At 29.9% G+C, this 25,970-nt stretch overlaps 1 protein-coding gene across 2 annotated transcripts in view; it reads right to left on the bottom strand.

Annotated features, from left to right (window-relative positions):
- Positions 1-18,317: 18,317 nt before the first annotated feature.
- Positions 18,318-25,970, bottom strand: part of LOC132742132 (uncharacterized) — a 31,646-nt gene continuing 23,993 nt past the window's right edge. For both annotated transcript variants that reach the window (XM_060730455.1, XM_060730454.1), the window contains exons 6-10: positions 25,074-25,250; positions 22,745-22,864; positions 21,953-22,174; positions 21,296-21,386; positions 18,318-20,977 (exon numbers count right to left, since the gene is read on the bottom strand). In XM_060730455.1, the coding sequence (XP_060586438.1) occupies positions 20,356-20,977; positions 21,296-21,386; positions 21,953-22,174; positions 22,745-22,864; positions 25,074-25,250 (1,232 nt within the window). In that variant the 3' untranslated portion in view covers positions 18,318-20,355. The remainder of the gene's footprint in view (positions 20,978-21,295; positions 21,387-21,952; positions 22,175-22,744; positions 22,865-25,073; positions 25,251-25,970) is intronic.

Genomic DNA, 25,970 nt, shown 5'->3' with positions numbered 1-25,970 from the left:
TTATATGCGATTAATACCCGATTTTGCAGTATAATTCACCATAATTCTATTGCATGACTAACGCAATAAGATATTTTGACCTCTATTCTACAGTTTACGCGGATTGTTAGTAACGTTTACAATGTATTAAATTTTTTCTATGTTCCCCTTACACTATTATACTTAGCGTGAAGCTAGAGGCATGCTGCTTTAATGTATATAGCATACTATCAGGACATGAATGCCGGGCGCTACTTTATTCTCTCTATTCTATGTGACATTTTCTCAATATTATGTGCTTTGATGTTTATAAAAATTCAGAAACTGCTCTTAAAGGGACTCCACTGAGGTTTTTTGACATGACGGGACTGGAAATATTTCATTAAGATTATTACTCCATTTGATGTAGGTCTATACCAACAATTTATGTGCAAAATTTCAGATCATTAGCTCGCTTCGTTTTTCCAGAATAATTGTTTTAATTGTCAAAAATAACCTAAAATTGAAAAGCGTTTAAATGCTTATCACTCAAATCTGACTGAGAATAACACAGACATACGATTTTCAGTGCATTTGTAGGTATATTTCTTAATTATCGTTTGTATTTATTTCCGTTTTAGGTGCACCAGTTGATCTATGTGAGAAATTAAACTTTCATGGTGTTAGGCTCAGAATCTCAGAATCTCAGTGGAGTTCCTTTAAGAGTAAATAGGTTGTCAAGTGTACGAACTGTAAGTGCCAAGCCTAAGGCACAATATTTTTAACCACAAAACATTTATAATTTGTCAACGTACGCAGAAATGTTCCTTAATCTACTAGTAACTTTAATAGATATTTTACTCAATACATTCTAAGTTTTACATCGGTTGTGAATATTATTCATATAATTTGCAAATAATAATTATTTGAACTTAAGTCTGATGTTTTGTATTTTACTCATCTAGAGGCGTGTCACTTTAAATACCAATCTTAAAAACAATGTAACAATCATAAAAACCATATGACATCCTTACAGTTATATAACACTCCTAATTCTAAAAGCCATCCACATTATATCTCCAGCCAGTAAAAGTAAAGAAATTGTTAAATAACTCGTTCTTCTTAAGGAATAGCACTAGAGCGTGGTGACAGCTTCGTAGCTTATTTATAGGTCAAAAATGGGCCTTTTCATTTTATAAGATCTGATATGTTACTATCCTGATTATAATTGTACGACATATTTATTCAAATTTGTTTGTTTTCAAGTTTACTAAACTCATCTTTATTTACTGTTCAGAAGGTTTTAGATTTATGTCTGATCAGGGTCCGAGGCTAAATTTCTCAGCTAAGGTATTTTGTTTGTCTGAAACTAACATAAAATGGGCACTGAACTGACCAATGGAAGTCCCGCGATTCCACAAATGACTCATGAAAGTCCTGAGATTCGAGACAAAGCTCAGAAGAAAACGTTTATAAAAGGCAATTACCGATTGGTTTAATTCTATTTGAATGGGTTATTTTGCCTGTAAGCAACACACTATGGTGCAGAAACTTCGACATGTTTTAACAACAAACCAATTATACCTATTTCAGTTTTAGTTTCAAGCAATTATTATTTCAGTATCTAGCGAAGCGAAAAATGTAACTTGCCTCTTTTCTTTCTTAATATTATTTGTTTTTCAAAGTGATACACATTGAAAATACAGATTGTTGATCAATACTATACCATGTCATTGGAAACAACTCTGTATTTTATCTTTTATTAAAGATAACATTGAATATCAGTAAACTAAAAAATATCTGAAAACATAAATATTTGCTATTAAACACGTAGATACCCAACACATTCATTAGATAATAACTTTTCTTTATTTTGTAAATATTAAACGTGGATATGATTATATGGATCTCCGTCACCATGTTGAGCATTTCCATTATTTTTTCTGACATCTCCATACTCGTTTTCCGCACCACTTGATGGTAAACCGTAATCATTATCTGTTCTTTTGTTCTTCAGAGCTGCATCACTAATATGATTGTAATCGTCTTCCTTCATGGCGTCAGAATTGTTACCCTTCATATCATCAATGCCGTTATCATGTTGATCTTCAAGTCTTTTAACTGCGTTCTCTGTCGTGTCGTATGCATTGTTAGTTTTGTTTCCACGCTTTATATTTGAACTTATGGTGTTGTACTCGCTGTTACTCTCTTCATGTCTAGAATTAGAAAAACTATTTTCTGCTTTAGGATCAGATTCTAGGCCTTCCAAAACAAAATAAGTGTGAGCATAATGTCCGTCATTTCTAAAGGTATTATCTTTTGCACCGCTGTTCTTTTGTAAAGTAGCATCGTCAATCTCGTTATAAGGAGAATCAGAAGGTGTTTCGTAGGTGTTATTGTGAACTATAGACAAATGTTGTGTTCGTTGTACTGGTTTATTATTTCTTGGCATTTTAAAACGTATGCCTTCAAGTTTTCCTCTGTAAAAAACACATGCAAAATAATTAAATATCTTATTACTGTCTTTATATATTAGCTCTCATGACTAATCTATCATAATATCGCAAAAGACACTATTGATATTCTTAGTTTTAGGTCTTTACAATCGTAACAATTTTTGAGGTTCTGAACAACAAATGTTTTCAGCATAAACAATTTGACACAAATAGCATTGGTTTAAACAATCAACTTATATTTATTTTTTCGGTAGATATGTAAACCATATCCATATCTTATTAATATGTGTTGTAATCCGAATCGTATGTCTTGTGACATATCACCACCACTCTTAAATATTGTTGTTTTTTTAAATCATCAATTATATGTACATGATATTCTTTGCAAAAGGAAACAGATTTAGAAATCAAATATTACCTTCTTTATAAAATAAAAACTGCTACGACCAGGGCTACTATAACAAAAACCAGCATAACTGAAACGCCAACTGCTAGTCCGACATTTGATTCTGTTGTAGACAATACATAATTATTATGTTAAAATGATATTCTTTTATAACAACTACACATACCTTTTACTGAAACAATATAAAGTATCTCGAATAGTAAGGAATATTTTAAATATTAATTACACATCACTTACTGAAAATTCTGAACATTTTGGTATCATCTAAAACATTATAATAAAAAACATTTTCAACTTACTTCACAAAAGTAAGGTATATAACCTTTAACTAAGTGTTTTTATTTCACCTTTAACACTTTCATTAATAAAAATTTAATTATTATAACACAATCAATGTTGGCTCAAACAAGTATGTTTATCTTCATTATCTAATACTTTTGTCACAAATTTATTGTCAGGTTATTTCTTTTCCTGAAGAATAATGTTGAATAAATACTTAATAATATTACCGTTCTTTCACTTACCATCGGATTCTATTTTAGTTCTTCCTATCATATCAAAATAAAAGAACAACAGTGAGAATAGTTTCTGGCCTTGAGGGGAATTGGACCTACAGCTATTACTTGCAATATTCAACACATGCTATAAAAGAATAGCTGTTCTTTTAGAAAATCGTCTCAATAAATTTTTTTGTGTCTCAATAACCAAAAAAAAAAAACAAAAAAAAAACAAAAAAAATCAACCAAACAACATTTTAACTTATAAGTAATATTTCCAAACATTTGAGAGTAGACAATTGCCGTCCGTAAGAAAATAAATAACACCAATCATGGTTCTATCTCATGAAGAACATATTTACTTCATCAAATTTGCAAAAGTCCTTTATAATTATTAATAGCTTTAATTAAACGTTCTATGCCAACAAAAATTAATTGCATTTAAAGCTTTAAGAGATTGTACACATATTTTCATTTGTGTTATATTCATTTTTATTTAAATGTGCTATTAAGAAAGAAAAACTAACCGCTTGTACAAAGGATTTTTCTTGATGAAGTGGTATCGTTGTCAAATTTTAACACGATTTCCTGTCCACTTTTCTTAAGATAACCAAATTTCTCTCCGGTTTGTCTTGTAGCAGGATCTGCAGAGAAATGCTTTGTAGTAAAAAAAATATTAAAGGCAAAATCGAAATGAATAAAAAATTTTCATTCAAGTAATATTATATTCTTAAATTGTTGTTATAAAATATGTAATCTGTGGTATATAAAATGAAGAAATGGAAGATATATATGATAAATAATATCGATTTATTTAAAAGTAACTGAAATGAAAGTAATGGTTTAGCTCAGTTTATTCACCTGCTTATCACTGCTTATTTACAGTCACTATGATAAAAGTAGAATTGCTTCGAACAAAAGGTATGAATGATAAATGTTAAAGATATAATATGTGTTATTTTAATTTTCAGGTGAAGAGGATATAACATTATCAGTTATTACTGTGCAGAAGTTGTAATAAAATGTTATATAATTATACTATCATGTGTAACGAAATAAAATATAAAGTAGTCAAGAGAGTCAACCATTAATTGAATAAATGACATCACTTGAAATGACTCCTGTCCAAGACGGTGACAGGGATGTTCGACCTTGCAAATGGTCTAGACTTTTGACAGTTGTTGGATGCTTTAAGTTTTCCAAGCACAAGTTCATAGCATCTTTCCATGTTCTGTGAGGAAGCTCTACACTTGATAATACTTCAACGGAACCATTATCTAAATAAATGTAATGGTAAATTGAAAATGAATCTAGCAATGAATGTATTGCAAAATTGTACAAATAATATCTCTTGTCCTTATTTGTTAAGTTATACAATGATTGCTATCTTATAAACATATTTTGGTTAAATGTATCTGTTTTTTGTGTTTGTATTTAAGCCATAGCCCGATTACAGAAATTGCAACAAACATATCATGCAAAGATGCATATAGATATAATCTAATTATGAAGAATTTCGATGTGTAAAAAGTATAAATGATTCAGTACTAAAGTCATGTCTTTTCATTCCAATGGTTATATATGCAAGAAATAAAGTTGTACTGCAATAATGATATTTCTTACTCAACGTTCGAATTGTCTGTACATGTTCTTTACAATCCCTCCAAAATAATTCAGACTTATTGCTGGTTATCTCAAATCTAAGGCAATTTCCCGTTTCATCCCTAGCTGCTGTTTCAAATGCTACAAATATCAATAAATGTATTAATATATCTCTATACTCTCGTAATAGCTGTATTTAGATCGAGGATTTATACGTGCTTTAAAACTCTTAATCCATATATCAAACACAATTAAAATAACCTAAATGTAATCGAACTTTAATTTTTAAAAACATTGTTTAAATGCAATTATTAAAAGTTTTGTAACTTTCAAAGGAAAGCATAATTTATTTCCTTTACATCATTATCAGCGACTTCCATGAACTTTCTTTAACCAAATTTAATTTTTAGAATTGAAATAACGAACCTTCGTAACAAAGTCCCAATAGTTGTTATCACCTGACTTAAAGGTTTATGGATATATGACTTAAAAGTTATACATGAAGTCAATATATCTTGTAATTATAAATAAAAAGATATAACTTTTTTCCAATCTTCATGTTCAATTGAATCTTTAAAATTCTATTTTAGAATTAAAATTCAATTTGGCTAAATATTAATTCCGAATTTCGCATTCAGATAATTTTTGTTTGAATATTCATGCTTATGTTTTACTAAAATTCCTATGTGGAAAGGCAAATTTAGACAGATATAAGTATTTTCTTTTATAAACTTGAATTTTCATCTGAAAACCTTATAGCTTTAGTAATTCCAATACAATCAAGACAATGTTAAGTATCATACATTTTGAATGACGTAATTTCTTAACAGTCCAGTAAAATATCTTTTACCATGATCTAAGAATGAGACAATATTTTGTTATCTATTGATTTTTTCAAACGTCGTTTATGTTCCAAAATAAATAAATAAATAAATAAAAACGATCTTTTTTTCAAACAATAATTTTGTATAAAAGTCATCAGATCTCATCAGCATCTTCCTTTATCATGGATTGACATTGACTTACCAGTGAGAGCGACATGTAATGTTCTCCACCGCATGTCATAAACGGCTGACCTTTGCATTCATTTGTACAATTTATTGCAGAAATGTTCAACCCCCTGATACTGTTCAAGCAAAAGCACTAAAATGTGAACAAAATCAATTCTCATGAAGCTTAATATTGAACATATTAACACTGAACCTACTTTTTAGACGGATGTATTTTCATATTGAATGGATAAAACAAGTTGATAAAATGCTGGGCATAAGCAATAGGTTTCATACATTCAATATGGAAAGAAACGAGTTAATATCTTTTTTTATCACATTAACTGAATTATATTTTAATAATGCCAATATTATTGAGAAGTCGTGTTGGATCTCCATAATGCTAATCAAATGTAAGTCGGTTAAGCAGTTACGAATAACTGAGCAAATAGTGACACTTGTTTTTCGTTACATTTATTTAACTTATCTTTTTTTAATTGATTTACCCGAAGCTATAACCTGACAATATTCTATGACGTCATAGTTTGTTATATCGACTCACAACAAAGGCAATATAAAATGTACATACATGTATATGTAAGCCTACTGTGAATCTCTGTTGTTTTAATGTCAATTTTTACATTTTCTTGTTGGAGAAATGTGTGTATGTTATGTGTTAAAAACATCAACCACTGTGGATTTGATGTTACATAAAAATAGCATATTTCTGATTGAACGGACTCGAATGTGATAAATGCTTGAAATACTTTACAAGAGAGATTATTATATGACATGGAATGTATTAAATTTATTTCTGTTGTGTATTGTTAGTGTTTTTTTTTTCGTTATTTTTTAAATTTGTTTAGTACGTTTTTAAACATATCTTACAGGCATTAGATATGCGATAGTAATCAGAATTCAGATTGATTATACTATTGTCGAAGGACCACCATGTTTGCTTTATATTTCGACAGACAGGATGTATATTGTGAATAGGCATGAATTACGATTTCATCTTGATATCTATAGATAATGGTCATTTAAAAGTGAAACAGCTGCGGAAACTGGAAGAGGGATAACCGAAGTGAGGTAAATGTGCCACCAATTACCAAACCAATTTACTCCCTAACTGCTTATTGCTGATACCAATTACTCCTTTCTTTTTACAAGCCGAAAAACAAAGGCCTGGTATGTCTTTATCGAACTGAGCTGTTGAAGTTCTTTTTCCATTTTTTTTGCACAGCCTGCAAGTTATAAAACCAATTATCAATACATTCAATATAGTCAGATATTGATGTTATCATTATGTGATATCAGGTTATACAAATACAATGTATTACGGGTATTGTTGCGTATTTGCAATTGTAAATTAAAACGATCTATTTTAGTTCGAATACTAATATGCAGAGGACGCGATAAAGAATTAAGAAAGGTTCATATACCTCGTACGTATATATACTATTTAAAAGATGTGTCTTCATTAACATTACATGAGGGGGCGTCCGTGGCCGAGTGGTTATGGTGCCTGACTTCAAACCACTTGCCCCTCACCGCTGTTGGTTCGAATCCCGACAGGGACTTTGGATTTTTTCATGTGAGGAAGCTATCCAGCTAGCTAACGGAACGCCGGTGGTTCTGCTCAGGTGCCCGTTCGTGCCTGAAATAATACACGGAAGGGCACCTGAGGTCTTCCTCCACCAGTAAAGCTGGAACGTTGCGATATGACCTAGGTATAATAGTGATAAAGTGCTACATTGATAAACAGCTGTAATGTTGTTATAATGAAAGCAATGTACTGTCCGAAACTGTGTAATAAATTACATATCGACATTTTTAAGATAATGTCAGTTATAATTTAAATGAGAATAAAAGCTTATGTGACTGACTAAATCTTACTTAATTACATAGTGAAAAAGGTAAGGAATTAAGTAAAATTGTTCACGGAACAACCGCCCGTGTTCGACAAGTCAACAAATGAAAAAGTATTGAGTAACGTAGCGCTTTGGGCGCGACTTGTTAGAAAAATAAAATAATTAAAAGAACCCAACAGGCAATACCTCCAAAATCTATAATTCAAGCCGTATCGACTTAATATTCGCGGAATTCGCGGTTACTACAAATCCGCGAAAGTTTGTCTCCGCGAAAATGCCGACGTTGTGAAAAACGCGAAATATTGTATCCGCGAACATTTCTAGGAATACAGTATACTGTGTCGCTGTGACGTAAAACCCAAAACTAAAAACAAACAGAAAAACATTACATGATTAAGACAAAGGAGAATATCTATAAGAGGTACATAGAAAATTGTCAGATTGATCAAACAGAACAAGACTTGAAACAGAAAATTCGAAACAGAAAAGAAGAGCTAAATCATTTTTATGTAGCATTATAAGTTTTGACAAACTTATACTACTACAACTATAGCAGTGAAGAATTCATATTTACCGATATAATTAAAGGGCGTAGCAGATAGATAGTATCCCACCCATACACCTTCTCCCTCTTCAATTTTTCCAGTATAATCTACAATAAATAATTTCCCGTTTTTGGAAGCCTTGTAATTTATCTCCGGCAATGTAACCTGGCAAATTGTAGTTATATTTTTCCATGTTGTCTCATTTGGAGACCTATAACGTGAAGTTAAGTTTTATATTATACTGGTGGCTTGTTTTCTTTGTCATCAAGATTTAAATGGTTAATTTAGATAGACACGTCACGGAAGCTCAAAACATTCTTTTTATAATAATTTCAATAACAAAAAAAAAGGAAAAAAAAAAAAACTTGCCAAATACCAAATAGTTAAATTTTATTTTAATGCAGTTATTATACTACATGTACTTATTATGTTGCAGGTTATTATTCATTAAACGGTAACATATATAAATAACATATAATATAACACAACAAAACAGGAGTAAGTAGTCTTTAAAATGCTCATCTATAGTATCCTCTAAGTGATAGATAATAATTTATGTAAATTTATGTTAAGATTCATTTTCGATTTTTTGTACATTCTTAACGTAATCTTTGTAATTATTTCAAAGCATTTATATGCGACGTATTCATAACTACTAACAAAATGCGATACATAATACAAGGCAAATATTATTGGTAATGAAACATCCCATACATTTAAATTAAAAACAAAAATAAACCTTTGCCACGATACAAATCTTAAATGGACTCAAAGTTTATCAATCTGAGCGAAACTATTCATCAATTTTGGAGAAAATCCAAGATTTTTACAGACTGAATAGCAAACAGCTCAGACCATGATCTGTACTGGCTGCACGGGTAAAAACAGTTGCCGCCCGCAAGCTAAAGGCTAAAGAAATCATGATAAATTTCAAGTCTTATATTATGTAGAATATATTGATAATTATGTACGGTAAATTTTGCAATAGAACAATGTGTAACTCATACATTTTATCTGAAATATGCTTGCTGAATTTCTGTATATTGCACTTTCCCTATTTAAAACTGAATCAATGTGACTTATTAATTCGACAATGATTCATTTTATAAATTAGAGGGGAAAAAGAAACAATAAAATGATCTAACAGCTTAATTATAAGATTCTTGACCTCCTTAAAATAATCAAATAAACACTAGTATTGTGCACCATGTTTAAACATTTAGCTTTGCTTTAATGTAACTTCCTTTTTACGTTAACATTTTATTGTTTGCTGAAGAAGGAAGTTGTCAATTACGTTAAGAAGCTTCAGATAAAAATTTTAAAAAAAATTCAGTAGTTAGACGTTGACTTTATTGACGGTTGAATGTTTCCTTGTAAAAAAATCTACTAAAGCTATACACTAATTTACATATCGTATGACATTACAATAAACTGTTCACCAAGTAGGTCATGCATTGTAACAAAATTTAATGGGCATATATTACATTGCTATAAATTCTGAAATATATTAAATGATTTCACCATGCTTTCATGCAGTAAAAATGTTTGGCTTGGGATATTGAAAGATTATAGTGTTTCTTGTGCGAAAAATTATATATGTAATAAAGAACAAAAGTCATCATTAGAGTAGTATGGCAGGAGAAGAAGGAAACAGAAAATATATGTTTTTCTAGATAAAAGTCTACAAACATTTAACACGTTGGACGTTACAGAAGGCATTACTTTGACTGAAGAAATTGATGAATAAAGGCTCGTTTGCAAGGAAAAGAATGTAACAAGATTGCTTAATTTTAATATGTTTTTTTATCATTTTTCCTTTTATAACAAATAAGTTCGTTCATCTTTATTGATAAAGAACTTTTACCGATATGAATATCATGACGTCAGCAATTAGTATTTGCTTCCCTTTGATATGAAAAAGTGAGCACCAACATTGATTATCAGTTATATAGCGGTTCAATTTATAGGGATACGATTAAGCCATTTTTGTGTTGTTTTTTTTTAAATTTTTTAAATGTGGATATATGACATGTATGGACAAAATCACAACCAAAACATATATTATAGTCAAGGGGAAGAACTCAAGATGACGACAATTTTCACAAGCTCGTGTTAATGCCCTTACTATGGCATTATATATTTTTTACGTTTGAATAATGGTTTAGATGCATACAAGATGCTTATTGCATGAATATGTAAAATCGTTTGTCATAAAATTAGTACAGTGTAGATAAAACAGTTTTTGCCAAACGGCAACAAAAAACATAATTCAGGTAATTTGTCAATATATCATAACTGTTTGGAAAAGTTAAGCAAGACACAAAAAGAACTTTAAAGAATAAAACTGAAAGCATTGTTAAGATAAGTAAATTTCGAATTCCAAAAATTCTTACTATATAATCATATAATTATTCGGAGAAAATTGAGTAAACATAAGTCATTTTCAGGTTACTAATTGAAGAAGGTTTCAAAGCATCAGGTCATGTGATTTAAATACAATTTCCAAGTTAAATACATATTCAACACAATAAGCAAAGAGTAGACAACAAGAACAATATTTTCATTGCCGATCATATTCTCCTTCTAACTACTTTATTTTCTTAGGTTTGGTTTTGGAAAAAGGTTCTGCTTGCGAGAGAATCATTTTTGTTGCACTTTATCAACTGCATTGTAGTAATGTGGTTTTAGATGCTTGAAAAAAAATCCGATTGAATGTTCGTTTTATATTGCTAATACCTCGTTGTTAAATGACTATCAAAATATGAAATCAATGTAAACCTTCTTTTGTTATAAAGGGGATAATGAAATGACAAACTAGAGGAAGGCCAGATATTATGCTATTAATAGTTAATAAACATCATAGAAACTTATAACCTGAAGTTAAAAGTCTAATAAGAGCAGAATGTGAAACTTTTTGTCATCAAGGCAGCAAAATGTATCCAAAGTTGTATTTTGACTTCCATACAAAGTACAAAATTGCTATAATTGTATTATTTTTCAAACAGCAACAATTAATGTCGATCAATTAGCACTTATTTCAGAATTCTTAAAATGACATCAACAGAAAACGTATTTTCACAAATGAAAATAATCGCGACCTTAAATGTATTGCCTCAGGAAATATTTTTATTCTTTTGTATTCTTTGTAACGTTTTGACGTCGTCGCTATTGACGTCATGTGACGCTCACATAATGTCCAGTATATTGTTTATTATTAAGTTGGTATATTAAAGGGAATGTTAGACTTTGCAGTTGACTTCTGATTTTTTACTATTTATTCTTATGAATGAATTTTTGTCTATGGCATTATTCTTCATCGCCAAACAAATAAGTCTTATTTATATGTAAATACAGATAATATTTTAATACATCTTGAGTGTTTCCTGTGCCATGTTACGAAACTGTTTCATTTTTTTCCCCTGAAAAGTATCCCATAATAGCAACTTCGATATTCCAACCGCAATCCAATGGCATATAGGAGAAATGAATTCATATTCTAAAGTTATGTCCAAAAAAAAGTAAAATATTTGTATGCATGACAGGAAAATATTAGGGAAAAAACGCAGGTTACAGGGTAAAAAAGATCATTACTGTAACAGATTTAAACAATAATTAAAAATGTTTGTAAATCATATCGAGATTTTCTGAATTTAAGAGTTTGCTGAGTAAATTACACAAGGCACTTATCTCTCACATTTTATCTGTCACAATATCTCGAACGTTCACAGACGTCAAAATGAACATATCAACTGATACTATTCTCCTAATTGTCATATCGTAATATGGCTTCCAAACCACAACAAAATTGATAAAAAAGACAAGTGCTATTGTTGTCTTTGAATTAAAATCTATAACACTATATCGTCGATATTGTAATAGGAAAGACGTATGGTACATAGAGGGTATCCAAGTTCTTTGTATAAATACGGATTTATCTTTATCGAGTGGAAGGAAATATATAAAAAAATATACATAGAAAAATACAACTTGAATTTCTGTTAACTATAATATACGTTTTCCCACTTTTTTACCATATGATTCGAAATACTTCTCTTTTAATTTTGTGTATCGGTTGAATTTAGAAAAAAAAATAGTCCGGCAAGAAAACAAGTAAAAATACAAGAAATATGTTTCAATGCCGTGAAAAATGAAAATTAGCATTTTATTTCATCACTTTTTCTCGATATTTAATTCATTAGTGTATAATATAAATGATCATTTTTTCCAAAGTTCAAAACATCCCTTACTTAAAGAAATCAGCAAAGATACATTGTTATTCTCTGTGTGACTGAGTATTTAAACTATAAAATATTTGATAGTACTAGTTTAGTGCAACTTATTATTAACCTATAGGTAGATCGATCTGAGTCTAGATAAAACAAAATCAACAGGAAATAAACCAGTTGTTATTTTTTTATATAAAAGACTCGTTTCTTTTCTCGTGTTATTCCTATTGGGTTTGTTTCCCGTGAACTTTGCTTGGCATTCACTCTTATAGTGCCTTTTCTGCTATATCGAATGTGTCGCCAAAATTACTCTAATAAAATTTTACATACGAGTTCAATGTGTTAGACAAATTATCATTATATATTCTAAAATCAGCGATGTCCTTTATGTATTTTAATTAGATTTACTCGTTTCAAGTATGTTTAGTTATGTGCATAATGTCAGTTTCTGTTCGCCACTTCCTTTACTATGGTAATGTTTTAAGTAATAACATCATATGTCGTTTCATTAGGAAAATAAGAAGGTATTTCATATACATTTTTGTTGTTGAAGGATGTATCCATGTTGCACTTTGGAGATTTAACAATAAGTGATACTCTGTTACACATACTCGGCATCTTCCCGCTAAAAAGCAAATAAATAACAAATGAAATTGACGCACCTTATGTAACTTTTTAAAACATATTTCCCTTACTAAGAAGGTTTTTTTCAGGAAAGGTACATCTTTATACGAGTGCACTTCAATTTAAACGAAATTCGGCTCATTGTAATTTAAATGTTTGCGATATCAAATGGAATCTTCATGTAATGTAAAGACTTAATTACTTTTTTATAATGAAAGCAATTTAATATCATTATTTATACTAGTTTCGGATGTTAAAATGAAAAACAATTTGATATGTATCATCAATAATCCTTTTTTAGCCATATAAGCAAAGAAAATCATTATTAACGATAGCTTACATTTGAATGTTTATCTGTAAACGGCAGTTGCGACTTTATGAATCGATATTTATTATTCTTCAGAATATCAAGCAATTACGATTTTAATTTAACGCTATTTTATTCAAAATATGTTTCCTTAAAGAATGATTTGTTTAAAAAAATAATGAAAACTAAAATTAATAGCAAAGTGGTTTAGAAAAATGTGCATATTAGTGAAAAAAATACCCTCTTTTTAGAAGGATAACTCCTCCAACAATAGTTACAACAGTTATGAAAGTGGCGACCGAAACACCAACAGGTATCCCAATACTTGAGTCTGAAAAAAAGGAAATTTAAGAATCACTTATTACATAAAAATATTATATTTTAATCAATCAATATAAATAAAGAAACTTTCAAACTTGTCGTTTTAACCTTTTGTTTTACTTATAAATATGTTCAATTTCCGATCGGTTGTTTCATCTTTAAGTAGTTTTCAGTTACTTAGTTCTAGCAATAGAAGTAGATTTATAATCACCAGAATGTTCCATTGATCCTAAGATAACTTTCTCATTAGTTGTTTTAAAAGTTGTTGATTCTGTTTTTTCATCTAAAACAAAAAGTAGGATGGAATTAAAGCATTTAGTATCATAACATGTATTTAAGATGCTCAACGTTTAATTTATCAGTCCGTATTATGTTTTATATAATCTATATAAAAACATAATGTGTTTGTCAGCGGATGAAATAAATCAATTATGAGAGTTATATTCTTTATTTTCATGATAACAGACAAAAAAAATACATGTTAGTATCAGTTATTCAGAATAGTTATCCTGATGTGTATCCGTTACGTACTTTCGTATGTCGTATCAACATAATTGGTAATACAGAAGCTGAGTGAAATTACATATTTCAAATGTAATTATCTTTTAGTGGAATTAGTACCGAAGCGTAATCCTCAAAATAAGAAAAATAAAGTGAAATTCAGACGTATTCTGCAAACACTTTTATAGATTTTGACTTAAATATTATGATCTTTAATATCATCTGGTTAAGATGATTATTCTAACGCAAGCGTTGTTCTGTCATACATTTAAGATCTGATAACAAATTTACTTTCTGTTGATGTAAACTAAACAATATGAGGAACTCGCTTTTAAACATGTGGAAAAAGCAGTGTTTACCATTTTTACAGAGCGTATATCTCTGTATAGTGCTGTATCTATCAAATTTTAATATTGTATCATTTTTCTCGTTTCTTTGAAGATAGCCAAACCTTGTTGGTATTATGTTTGGAACTTCTTGATCTGTTAAAAATGTTATAGTAAAAGATGTTATCATGTATACTAAACATCAAACAAATATATTTACTTTCATGTTCATGGACATACTTATAAATCTGAAGTGTTTTTCTATAACAAATCTGATAATTGTATCACTGAATGTCCGTGTGTGTGAGACTTGTTAGTTTATCTTTTAGTGTAATTGAACGACATAGGAATGGTTAAGATCATACAACAATTCGTCATTTGCTACAATGATAACCTTATGGTGATTCTTCTCATCTTAAAAAGTTTTTCAATGTTAGGCTATTTAGGAATCTTTGGTGAAATAAGTAGTTTAATGTTTATTCTTATTTACGTCATATGCGAGTGTTAAAAACTTCATGTGGAATAATTCTCAATATTAATAGTAGCATAATAATTTGCCTTAAACATGAAACATAAATTACGCACCGCTTCTGTATATAACGTCACTTGAAATGACACCAGCCCATGCTTTCCCAATGTTAGTTTTTCTTTCAAAATGTTCAAGGTCTTGGACTGATATTGGTAATTTCGACAAACTAAAACATTTGTTCATAGATGGCCTCCATCGCCTCTTTTGTGTATTATAATCATCATTATGTATTTCATGAATATACGTATCATCTGGCAAAAATGGAGATGTTTAACTTTAAACAATTACAATTTGAAATGGTAATAATGATTGACAAAAAACGAAATACATACATTTCCGTACCACCTTTCTTTGATTTGTGTTTTTTTTTCACGGGATAAAATAACAAGCGATATGTTATAAACAATTATTTCATTAAGTTATTCAGTGATTTATTGTGCATGTAATTAAAATATTTAACTATCCTCTATAAGTAAAAGTATGCTATTATTTAATTTCTTACTACATTTACATATGATGATCTGATTTGTTGAAGCGCAGTTTGCCCACATCCATGTGGACGTATCATTTGTGAACTCATATTGAAGACATCTTCCAATTCCACTGTAAAGTTTTGCTAAAAATAGTGTAAGTTTGAAGAAGCAATGCACTAATTCCATGAACGAACTACTTCAGGAACATATTATAGATATAATGTCTACATGATTTTCGTTAAATGTTATGATTTTATGACCACTTAAACTCTGCAAACACAAGAATTAATGCAGAAGTATTGTTCTTATAAATCTGGTCCTACTTAACTCACATTGACTTATATGTCCGACGATAAATATAAATGTATAAGTCATTTTATTGTGATGACTGATGAGTAAAATTTTTCTAATGTTCTATGAATAATATACAATGATTCAGTTAAACAATGTAAATATCTCACCATTTAAGTCAATAGTGTAAATTGGCACATACTTGTTGCCGCCGCAAGCAATATTCATTTGAGTTTTACAACCCTGGGTACAATTAATGTAGGTCCTGTTTGATGGAATAGTGTTAAGGCAGTAGCACTGAATGATAAATAAATCAAGTTTGTTATATCATTAAACCATTTAAGTACGTCAAAACGGTTTCAGTATATTAAGGAAAATAGGCATTAGGGACTTTTAACTTACTCATACATTGTATTTATACATGATGTTACACCCTCAAATACATTGGATGATTAGCACACACTTTCCAAAAAAATGCCCTAAATCGTGTTTCTTTTATCGTAATTAAATCATTCCATTACCGAGCTGCTAAGGTCTAGACTATGTTGCCTTTGTCCTATAAATATATTCTGTTTTTGTTAAAGGATTTAAATGTTTTTCAGTTCTAGAATACTACTTTTTCACATTAAATTGACTTTTATTATAATAAAAATTGTTTTGTTTTTTAATTGTAAGTAAACTTGTCTAGCTCCACGCTTTTAAGTATGTCTTACTTTTGACCTGGTGACACCTATAAAATATGTCTTGTTGCATGCTGAGTAACAGAAACCCGGAGTATTGTACACAAAATCCGCTATTCCAGTCATATCTCTCTTTTCTATACAGCCTTGGATATAAGAAAAAGATGTTACAGATTTAAGAATTTCAAAATAACTATCTATACACTATCATTGTGTAAAAACCGGTATCAATTTCTTTGCAAATTTGTTTAAAAAACAGAAACTTAATGATGATATAACATTCACACATCCCAATTAGATCTACCTCAAGATAATTGCGCATTGTACTATTTCATAACTATGCATAGATCCCTACGTGACCTTTATCTGTCTAATTTGTATATAAATGATTTTTTTGTCTTTTCAATTATCTTTATTTTGTCATAAGTTAGGATAAAATATATATTCTAATTTTATATTTACCAACATAATGGAAGGCTGTAGCTGCTTTATAATATCCTACCCACACATCTTTGTTTCCAATAATACTAGAATTCATGGCCACGGGCAAATCTTTCATTGTTCCGTGGAACATAATTGTAGGCGTTTCCATTGTGCAATTGTGAATTGCATTTTCCCAAGTTGTTTTATATGGTGTCATTAATGCAGCTTCTTGCAAAGAAGTACAAAGTATTATGACGATGATGATAAAAATTTACTTTTATAACCATGTGTATATCTGATACTATTAAGTGTTGTGTAGCAGTTGTAAATAGTGCTTTGATATTTTCTAGTTCTTTTGTTCTTGATTTGGAATTAAAAATCACACTATTTGTTTTATCATTTTAATCAGTGCATTGCCTCTCACCAACAGACAGACAGTCGTTTTCGGCAATTTGCCTGTTCTTACACAGCTTTCGAGATGCCTTCCCGTTTCTATTAATATATTTACAATCGTAAAACTATATTTTACTATGCAAAAGTCTACTAATTTTACTGCTCTCAAAATACTAAACAAGTCGTTATTTCATTGCAGTATCTATTCTCAATAACATTGAACGACAGTAATATTTTTGCGGGGGTTGGGTTGGGGGGATGAGTTCTTTAGATTGTTACGCGCTTTGTTTTTATATCAGTCAATCACATTACGAAGGTCATGATTCTAAAAAAACCTTAAAAAACGAAATGATATCTTCAAGAATATGTAGTCTCCGTTTGGCTAAAAGTTATATACATATATAAAATATATTACTATTAAACATTATAAAACATATATTTAATAAGGATATACGTTGTAAATTATCTGTAATAAATTCGTTTCAAATTATTAACAGTTATGCCGTTGAATTAAGGAACACAAAAAATACAACGGGTATTTCTATTTACTGCACATATTTTGTTCCATTTTAGTACGTATGATTTATAGATGGGAAACTGACAAAATTAAAAGACTTGATATTTGATTCGTATCTTTTATTAATATTTCATTACTTATTTTCTACATATATATACTAAACATACAATAAACAGAAATAGACAAATACATATAAGTATTAACTGTTCAATATATGGAGATTTCATTCATTATAAATAGATGTGTTAAAAATACTTAGAATTTATGACTCAAGGTTGCAGACTTGATGATAAATGAATTATGACAATTAGTTTTACATACAAAAAATGATTAAACGTAAACATATTGAGGTTTCTGTTCAAGAACTTGACTTTTGTAAAAAAAAAACAAAAAAAAAAAAAAAAAACAAACAATATATTGTAAAAATGTCAATAATTCAATGTTTACAGCCGCTGCAATGAATTACTTAAAAGAAATTGAAAGAACCCTTACTTCTTATCTTTATGAACCACGAACTAGATATCTAAGTACATTAACTAATAATTTACCTTCAGAGATTGAAATAAATAAAACAATAATCAAAACTACGTCTGTCATGTGTGCCATATTAGAACATTTATGCTCTTCCTGATCGGTAGGTGTATGTAACTAAAACCGGACAAGGAAGTTTTGCAATACCATTTTTTTCTTTAAAAACAATTGAAACGTAATTTACATTGTCCCAAAACTATACAATAAAAAAGTCATGTACCATGTCAAAACTAAAACGCAAAAGAATAATGAGGTCCAGGATGTTTTCAACAATCTTCCTTGTAATACCTTTTATTTGATGTATTTATGATTAAATATCGTATTTATGTATTTCTTATGAATCTAGCAAAACAAAAACACTTTAAGTGATTAATGCTTCCGAGGGATCACTTTGTTTCCAGATTTTTAGATTCACCTACTGACTCTAGTATGGTAAAATGTTTTACAATTAGCAAAGCGTATTTACCGTAGAATTACTTTCTTCTATTTTTGATAACTTATATGTTGATACAAATCTTAAGTCACAGAGAACTAGTTGTGCTTTTCTACTTTCATTTTCTGGGTTTTAAGAAGTTCTGAATTCTTAAGTATAATAAGATGTGATCTAGATTTTTTAAGTACACATATGAAAATGTTTATTGAGTCGAGCAAAACAGACCAGTATAGAGATGGATCTTGGGTTATAATAGCAAGAACAGGCACGAAATTAAGTCCAGTCAGTAATATTGAAAAGTATCTTGAATTTTCTATGGATTCTCTTCATGTTTCATTTTTTGTAATCTGAGCGCTACTAAAAATGGTTATAAGTGTAGGAATGTTAACAGATCAATGTCGTATAGTACTTTGCGATATTTATTTAGGAAATTCAATGCTTTAATTCCATTTGTAAAATATATTAACAAATATTGTTTACATTCGTTAAGGTCAGGCGGTGCTAATAAAGGCGTCAAGGATAGAATGTGTGCAAACGACATGGTCGTTGGTAAAGTGAAAAAGCTAAGGATGGCTATGTAAAAGATAGTTTGGAGGAACGATTATTCGTTTCTTAGTGTTTAGGTTTTTGATATTTACAACCAGTTCGTTGATTAAAACATATTTGATCATTTGGAACACGTACTCTTTATATTCATTTCATGCTTTATCCCGTTCTTTGAGTTCAGCTATAACCAAGTCGCTTGCAACATATTAAACATTATTTCATAACTAAATTGATCTGTTGTTCGTTCTATACATTTTGTAAAGTTAATGGTTGTGATCATATTGTATCCGTCGGAGACGATTTGAGGGGAATAAAATTTATTTTGTTTAAACAAAGTGCATTAGAAGAAAATTATTTCCCCTGGTTTTTGTTCCCGTCGGATCACATGAGGGCGCTATTCGTGCCTAAATCAGTACGTGATTTTCGGAATAGCGTTGCAAATTCATTCAGCGCTTGCTTAACCGACTGTCAACATGTCCGAAGAAGAAAATTAAGATTTGTATTATAAGTTTTGTTAAGGAATTAGATGATAGATGTAAGTGTTCCATCTTTTCTAGTCTTGCACTTTGTCTGACAGAAGTTATTTACATGTAATTTATGAAACGATATATATTAATGTATGCTATTTGCAAATGAGGGTTTATTTGTACATATATATGTTGGTTCATTTCATGTACAGTCAGCTATAACCAGGTCGCTTGTAACACATTAAACATTATTTCATAACTACATTGCTCTGTTGTTCTTTCTATACATTTTGTAAAGATAATGGTTGTGATCATATTGTATCCGTCGGGGACAATTTGAGGGGACCCGAGTATTGAATTATTCAACAACTAGAACATATATTATATATTTTTCGATCAAGCACGGTCAAAAGTAACTTATTAGTGGTAAGAATTCAAATTAATCAAACTTTTTCGTTGGTCTGAAACTGAGTTAAGTTTATACGATTGTACGTATCTTCTGAGTCAGTCTTTTTTTCGGAACGTTTTTGAATATCTCCATAATCATTTTCATTGACACCATATACATTATCAGTGTTGTTCTTGTTGTGAGGTTTTCCGTTAATATGGTTGTAAGTATCTTCATCCCTGTCGTTAAACACACTTTCTTTTTGTCCATCAAACTCTTTACTAAGCTGAGTTTGCAATTTTCTGAGCGCTGTCTCGCTTGTGTCGTACGTGTTATCAACATTGTTTTTATGCATAATATCTGAGTTTAATGTGTTGTACACATTGCTTTCGTCCGTTCCGTTCAAATTTTTGCTTGGAAATGCGATGCTATTTTCTGTTGTAGAGTGATTTGCATTATCTTCTAGTACAAAGTAGGTATGTGCATAGTGTCCATTGTCTTCGGGAGAATCAACAGAGTTGTCCATGCCCATCTGTGTTGCAGTTCTATTACTCGTGTCATACGGAGAATCTTCGACTTCTTCGTAATTATTGTTGCTAACTGCGGCTATATCAGTGGTGGGTTTTACAGATTTAATTGGATCAGTTTTTCTGTAACACCTATTTGGAATCAGACCTCTGAAAATGAAAATGTGTAATGTTTTGTTTTTCATCGTAACATTGTTTTCAAAACACTAAAACAAATAGCCTTTCATTGTATATAGAAACAAGACAAAAATATTGAAAAACACAAACATTATATAACGATCTTACAATGAATTTTCCTAAAACGTTTTAATTTTCATTTAAAGCAACATGTGTTCAAGTGCACATGGAAAAACCGAGATTGAAGATATTTTTATTATCTTATTTAAATTGTTAAATTGGCACCTTATAAAAAAAAAGTATACTGACATATAAAACAGTTTAAAGTTAATATAAATGACAAAATGTTACCGTCGCTTCAAAAGTACAATGACTGTAATAACTGCAGCAATAACGAAAACAACAGCCACTGAGATCCCAACAGAGACACCTGTATTTGAGTCTGAAGAGACGTTAAGTGAATGTTAAATAAAAGTTAACAATTGAAGAGAACTTCTCTTAAAAATGTAATTATTTAAAATTATAAAATTTATGTTATATGTTAAAATTGTTACCATTGAAATTGTTGTTTTGAGAGAAAAAAACGCCAACAGCAGCAAACAAACGTAATAATGATTTAGAAATTAAAAAGAAGGGTGTGGTGTAAATAAATTAATCACATGGATTAATAATGATTACAAAAATGAAAAGAAGGGTGTGATGTAAATCAATTAATAATATGGATAAAAATTAAGGGCAATTGATTAAGATAAATATAAGAACCTTTTATTTATACGACCATTTATGCAGTTATAATTTACCTCATTTAGTTTGTACCAACACATTTCAGGTCTAAATATTGCATATTTCAAGCGTTGTGTGACCGGAAGCGTGTAAATGTCGCCGTAAAACCCAAACCACAACACACAACAAATTTATTGCCTTTAATACAAAATTGTATGATCTTGCTCGTCGTCAATAGTTCTTTTATTCATCTACCATTTTTATGTACTAAGTTATAGTTCATACCTTTCTGTTCTGCCATGAATTGTTGCGCCTTTGTTGTTGTGCTGTCTATCGATTCACTGTCAGTCGTTATATCTGTTTGAGAAAACTTTGGTGTTGACAATGATGATGTTGTTGTCGGTGTTGGAGGACTTGTTATATTGTTTGAAATTTCTACAGATGATGACATGAGAATTGTTGTTTGCGAGTACAACGTTGTTCCATCGGTTATAGCTGTTGTTTCGACTAAAATTATGTATGAAATAAGTAAAATATTCTTTTAGGAATCTTGAATAGTTTACATGTGTAGGTATAAATCATTTGCTAAATGCATTCTAGGGAAAAAACGTTTACTATAATTCGTCAAATGTCACAAACGCCTATCTGTAGGCAAACATTTCAAAACTTCAAACAGTTGAAACAGGAACTATCACATGTGATATTTACCGCAAAAGGTATTTTATTCCACAACACTATACTACTTAAAAGAATATCTGCACAACAGCTATATTAGTTCGAGGACACGTACAGTGTAAGTAAATTTCACGATGAACAATTCATACATTCTATTTTTTTCATGTAATGCAATAAAAAGTGTGTGCAATATATTTTTGCTGCTTTGACTTGTGTAAAACACAAAAGATGTAAATTTTGCAAATTTCTGACTTAAAGCATTGGTTCTTATACTGCAAATAAAGTAATTAAATGATGTATGTTTACATTATTTACAAGCGATAGAAAGTAAAATATTTCAAAGAAATTTCATTGAATAGATGCACACTTTTCATAAATGGTTTAATAACTTCTTTATCTTACCTGAACTGCAAATATATCTTTTGTTACTATCACCATTAGCAAATTTTAACTCATAATTGTCTCCTGTTGTGCGCTTCAAATACCCAAACTCAATTTTACCTTCATTCGGTGTATCAAACTCTTAAAAACATGTTCACCCTTTTTCATTACAGCTATCATATGATAAGATATAATAAAAACAATAAAGACAGTTGTTTAAAACAAAACGAGACAAAAGAGGTTCGTTGGTCTTTTTTTTCTTATTAACACATGTTCATTTTCAAGATTACTTTTAGAACAGCATATCACTGTGAACTCAGAAGTATGTCGTAGTTGAAAATATTATAAATGATATATTTTATATTAGAATTTTGTAAATCTAAAAATATCTAACTGACTTAATTAAGTCTCACATGCCTATAAAATATTTAACCTTAAAAAAGATTATAAATTGCTTAAAACGTTCGTTTATACATTCTAACTATTTTCAAGCAAAGCATTAGCTACCTCATGTTAAACATTATAGGTTTTAAGCAAAAATTGTCTACTCGGCATGTGTTGCAAAGATACTATTTTATATAATAGTGCACTTTGAATCGCAAGGACGATTTCTAGATTTTTTGAGCAGACATGAAGCAATAACTATTTTATAAAGTTTTATAAAATTGTGTATGGTTTAAGAACATGGAACATGTTTAAACCAATATTTTAGCGAAACAATTATGAACTATAAGGTCGAATCCTGTCAGGGATTTTGAACTATTTCTTTTGAGAAAAACGGCGGAAAATATCTAGACATCTTAATGAAAGTTGATTGCTTTACTAAGTTGCCCGCACGTGCCTTAAATAATGCACGAAGTGGCCCCTGGTGTCTTCCTTTGCTAGTAAAGCTAGAAAGACGCCGTCAGACGAACTTCAGTAGATCTGCAAAACAGTATTAGAGGGACCAATATTATAATCCAGGCAAGACTGCATTTTTGTCACTCATAAGCATTACTTATACGCCTGCAAACTTATTTATTTTACATTTGGTTGTGTCTGGTCACAAAACAAAATGTCATTTAATTCCTTATAATTATAATATGCAATGCCAATTACTATATATGATGAAGCTGGAACAATTATATATTACGGGACAGAGTTATAGCTATCGATTGCATATTGGCATTCATTGTTGTGTGGCATAACAATTCTAATCACAAACATTCTAGGGCTGTTTGTAATTTTTGTTCTAAATCAATTGTTTTTCACGGTTACTTGGAATACGCAAGCATTTCTTATCCGACTAAATACAAACGAAAACAGACAACTTTGGTGCTATCGAGATATGTTACCTTATAGTGTATCGTGCACCGTAAATAAAATCTGATTTGCTCATTAGTCCGGTAAAAAACTTATAGACTTGAAGGTTTTATCACTGCGTGTTTTTCTTTCAAATATAAAGATATGTCCTGTTACTGCTAGTGGTTAACGACGTGACGATTTTAAATTTGTGTTCTTGTCGATATATATTTTTTCGGACCTGATTAATGGTTAAAAATAACAACGTCCGAGGACCATATAACTTTTCTAAGGTCCGGAATATTCTATAAAGTATATTAAGTCCGACACATAAAAATGTTTAGTAGTAAAGTGTCATATTAAAATAAGAATATCATATTCCTCAAGGAAGTTTTAGAGTAAACGTTTGATACTCTGAAAAGTTTAAATGACGATACTGTCCCTTATTATTTAAGGAAAAATTTGCGGCTTCGTTAAACTAAAATGACATGAGTTATGTAACTATGTCGATTCTTCAGAGTATATTAGTAGTACTACGTATTTGCCATTCAAGGGCAATTTAATGATAATGTTTTAAATTAAGTGACTAACAACCTTCACTATTCGACTCTACTAAGTACATCGATAGTTTGTTTTATTGTCCTTTTTTAAACATAATTGGTATAATTGAAAGGCAACAACAAAATGAATTGCATGGTTATATTAAGAGTTTGGTCTGCATTCTTGTTCGTTGTGTTTTATTTAGTCAAACAATGGGTTCAAATTTTTATAAATAACAACGCTTCATTATGATATATAAAATTCGTTAGTTTTCATCATCTGTTTGACTGTTGGCAAACAATGTGTAACAGATGGTGAATAAAATTATTGAAAACTATTTTTAATAATAAAATTCTTATATATTACTGCTGACAGTTCGTATATAAGAAAACAGTATGTATCAAAAGTTGTGCCAGAAGAAAATAACTAAATTAACGGACATATTTACTTTAGCTTCTTTACCATTAAAAGCAGATACGTTTATTTAGTTAACCTTTTTAAGAGACGAAAACTTTATATACCAATATACCTTCAGTAAAGATTGCTTTGCTCTTAATGATTCCAGTCCAGAACTGCGATCCATTGTGAACACCTAAACCGTTTGAGTTAGAATAATCTGTTGGCCTGCTTTTATTTTTGAAACATTCATTAACTGTGTTTAACCAATTTTTATATGATGTTGGTTTATTGGCAAAAACGTGATTATCTGAAAAGTAAGACGATAGATAAGTATATTTGTAAGAATTGATCGACCAAACGAGTACATAATGTTCTCACAATTTTTCATATATTGATATTCATATATATTATACCTTACACAAATATGTCGTTTTGTTGTTTATTTATATGCCAGAAGACGTGTATAGTATAATATTTAAGATGACCGATCCGACAAAAACGTATAGTGACTGCTTGAGCAGATACATTTACGTTCTGGTCGGTAAGCTAAAATTTAGAAGCGTGTTATCGCGGGGATTGTGGTATTTTCTTACCAAACCGCGTTATACAAGCCTGATGCCAATAATTTTCAATTCATTTTACAAGTGCTGTAACCTGTTGGTTTTCATCCATTTATTTTTCTATGAAATTACTGTATAAAAGATGAAATGGCACACAGTACTGTGGAGCTTATAGAATTGAAGTGACCTCCCGGCCGGCTTCGGTACGTAAATAGTTTGAGGGCTGACTGATTGATCACAATAATGGTCGCAAGAAATATCAAGACAACTTTTTGTTTGATTGTGTTCATTTTGTTTTTGTTGTTGTTGTTTCTTTGCTGTTCACATTTGTTCAATATCATCTTATAATTATTCATTATCGTTATTAGAAAATAAAACAATAAAAAAGGAAACATAAATTAAGAAAATCCCTCAAACAACAAACAAACAAATAATGCTTATTTGTTATAGTATCCATGTAAATGTAT

This window comes from Ruditapes philippinarum, unplaced genomic scaffold (assembly GCF_026571515.1).
Source record: "Ruditapes philippinarum isolate M1 unplaced genomic scaffold, ASM2657151v2 ctg1188_1_1_1_1, whole genome shotgun sequence".
NCBI lineage: Eukaryota > Metazoa > Mollusca > Bivalvia > Venerida > Veneridae > Ruditapes > Ruditapes philippinarum.
This window is presented reverse-complemented; position numbering and strand designations above follow the sequence as displayed.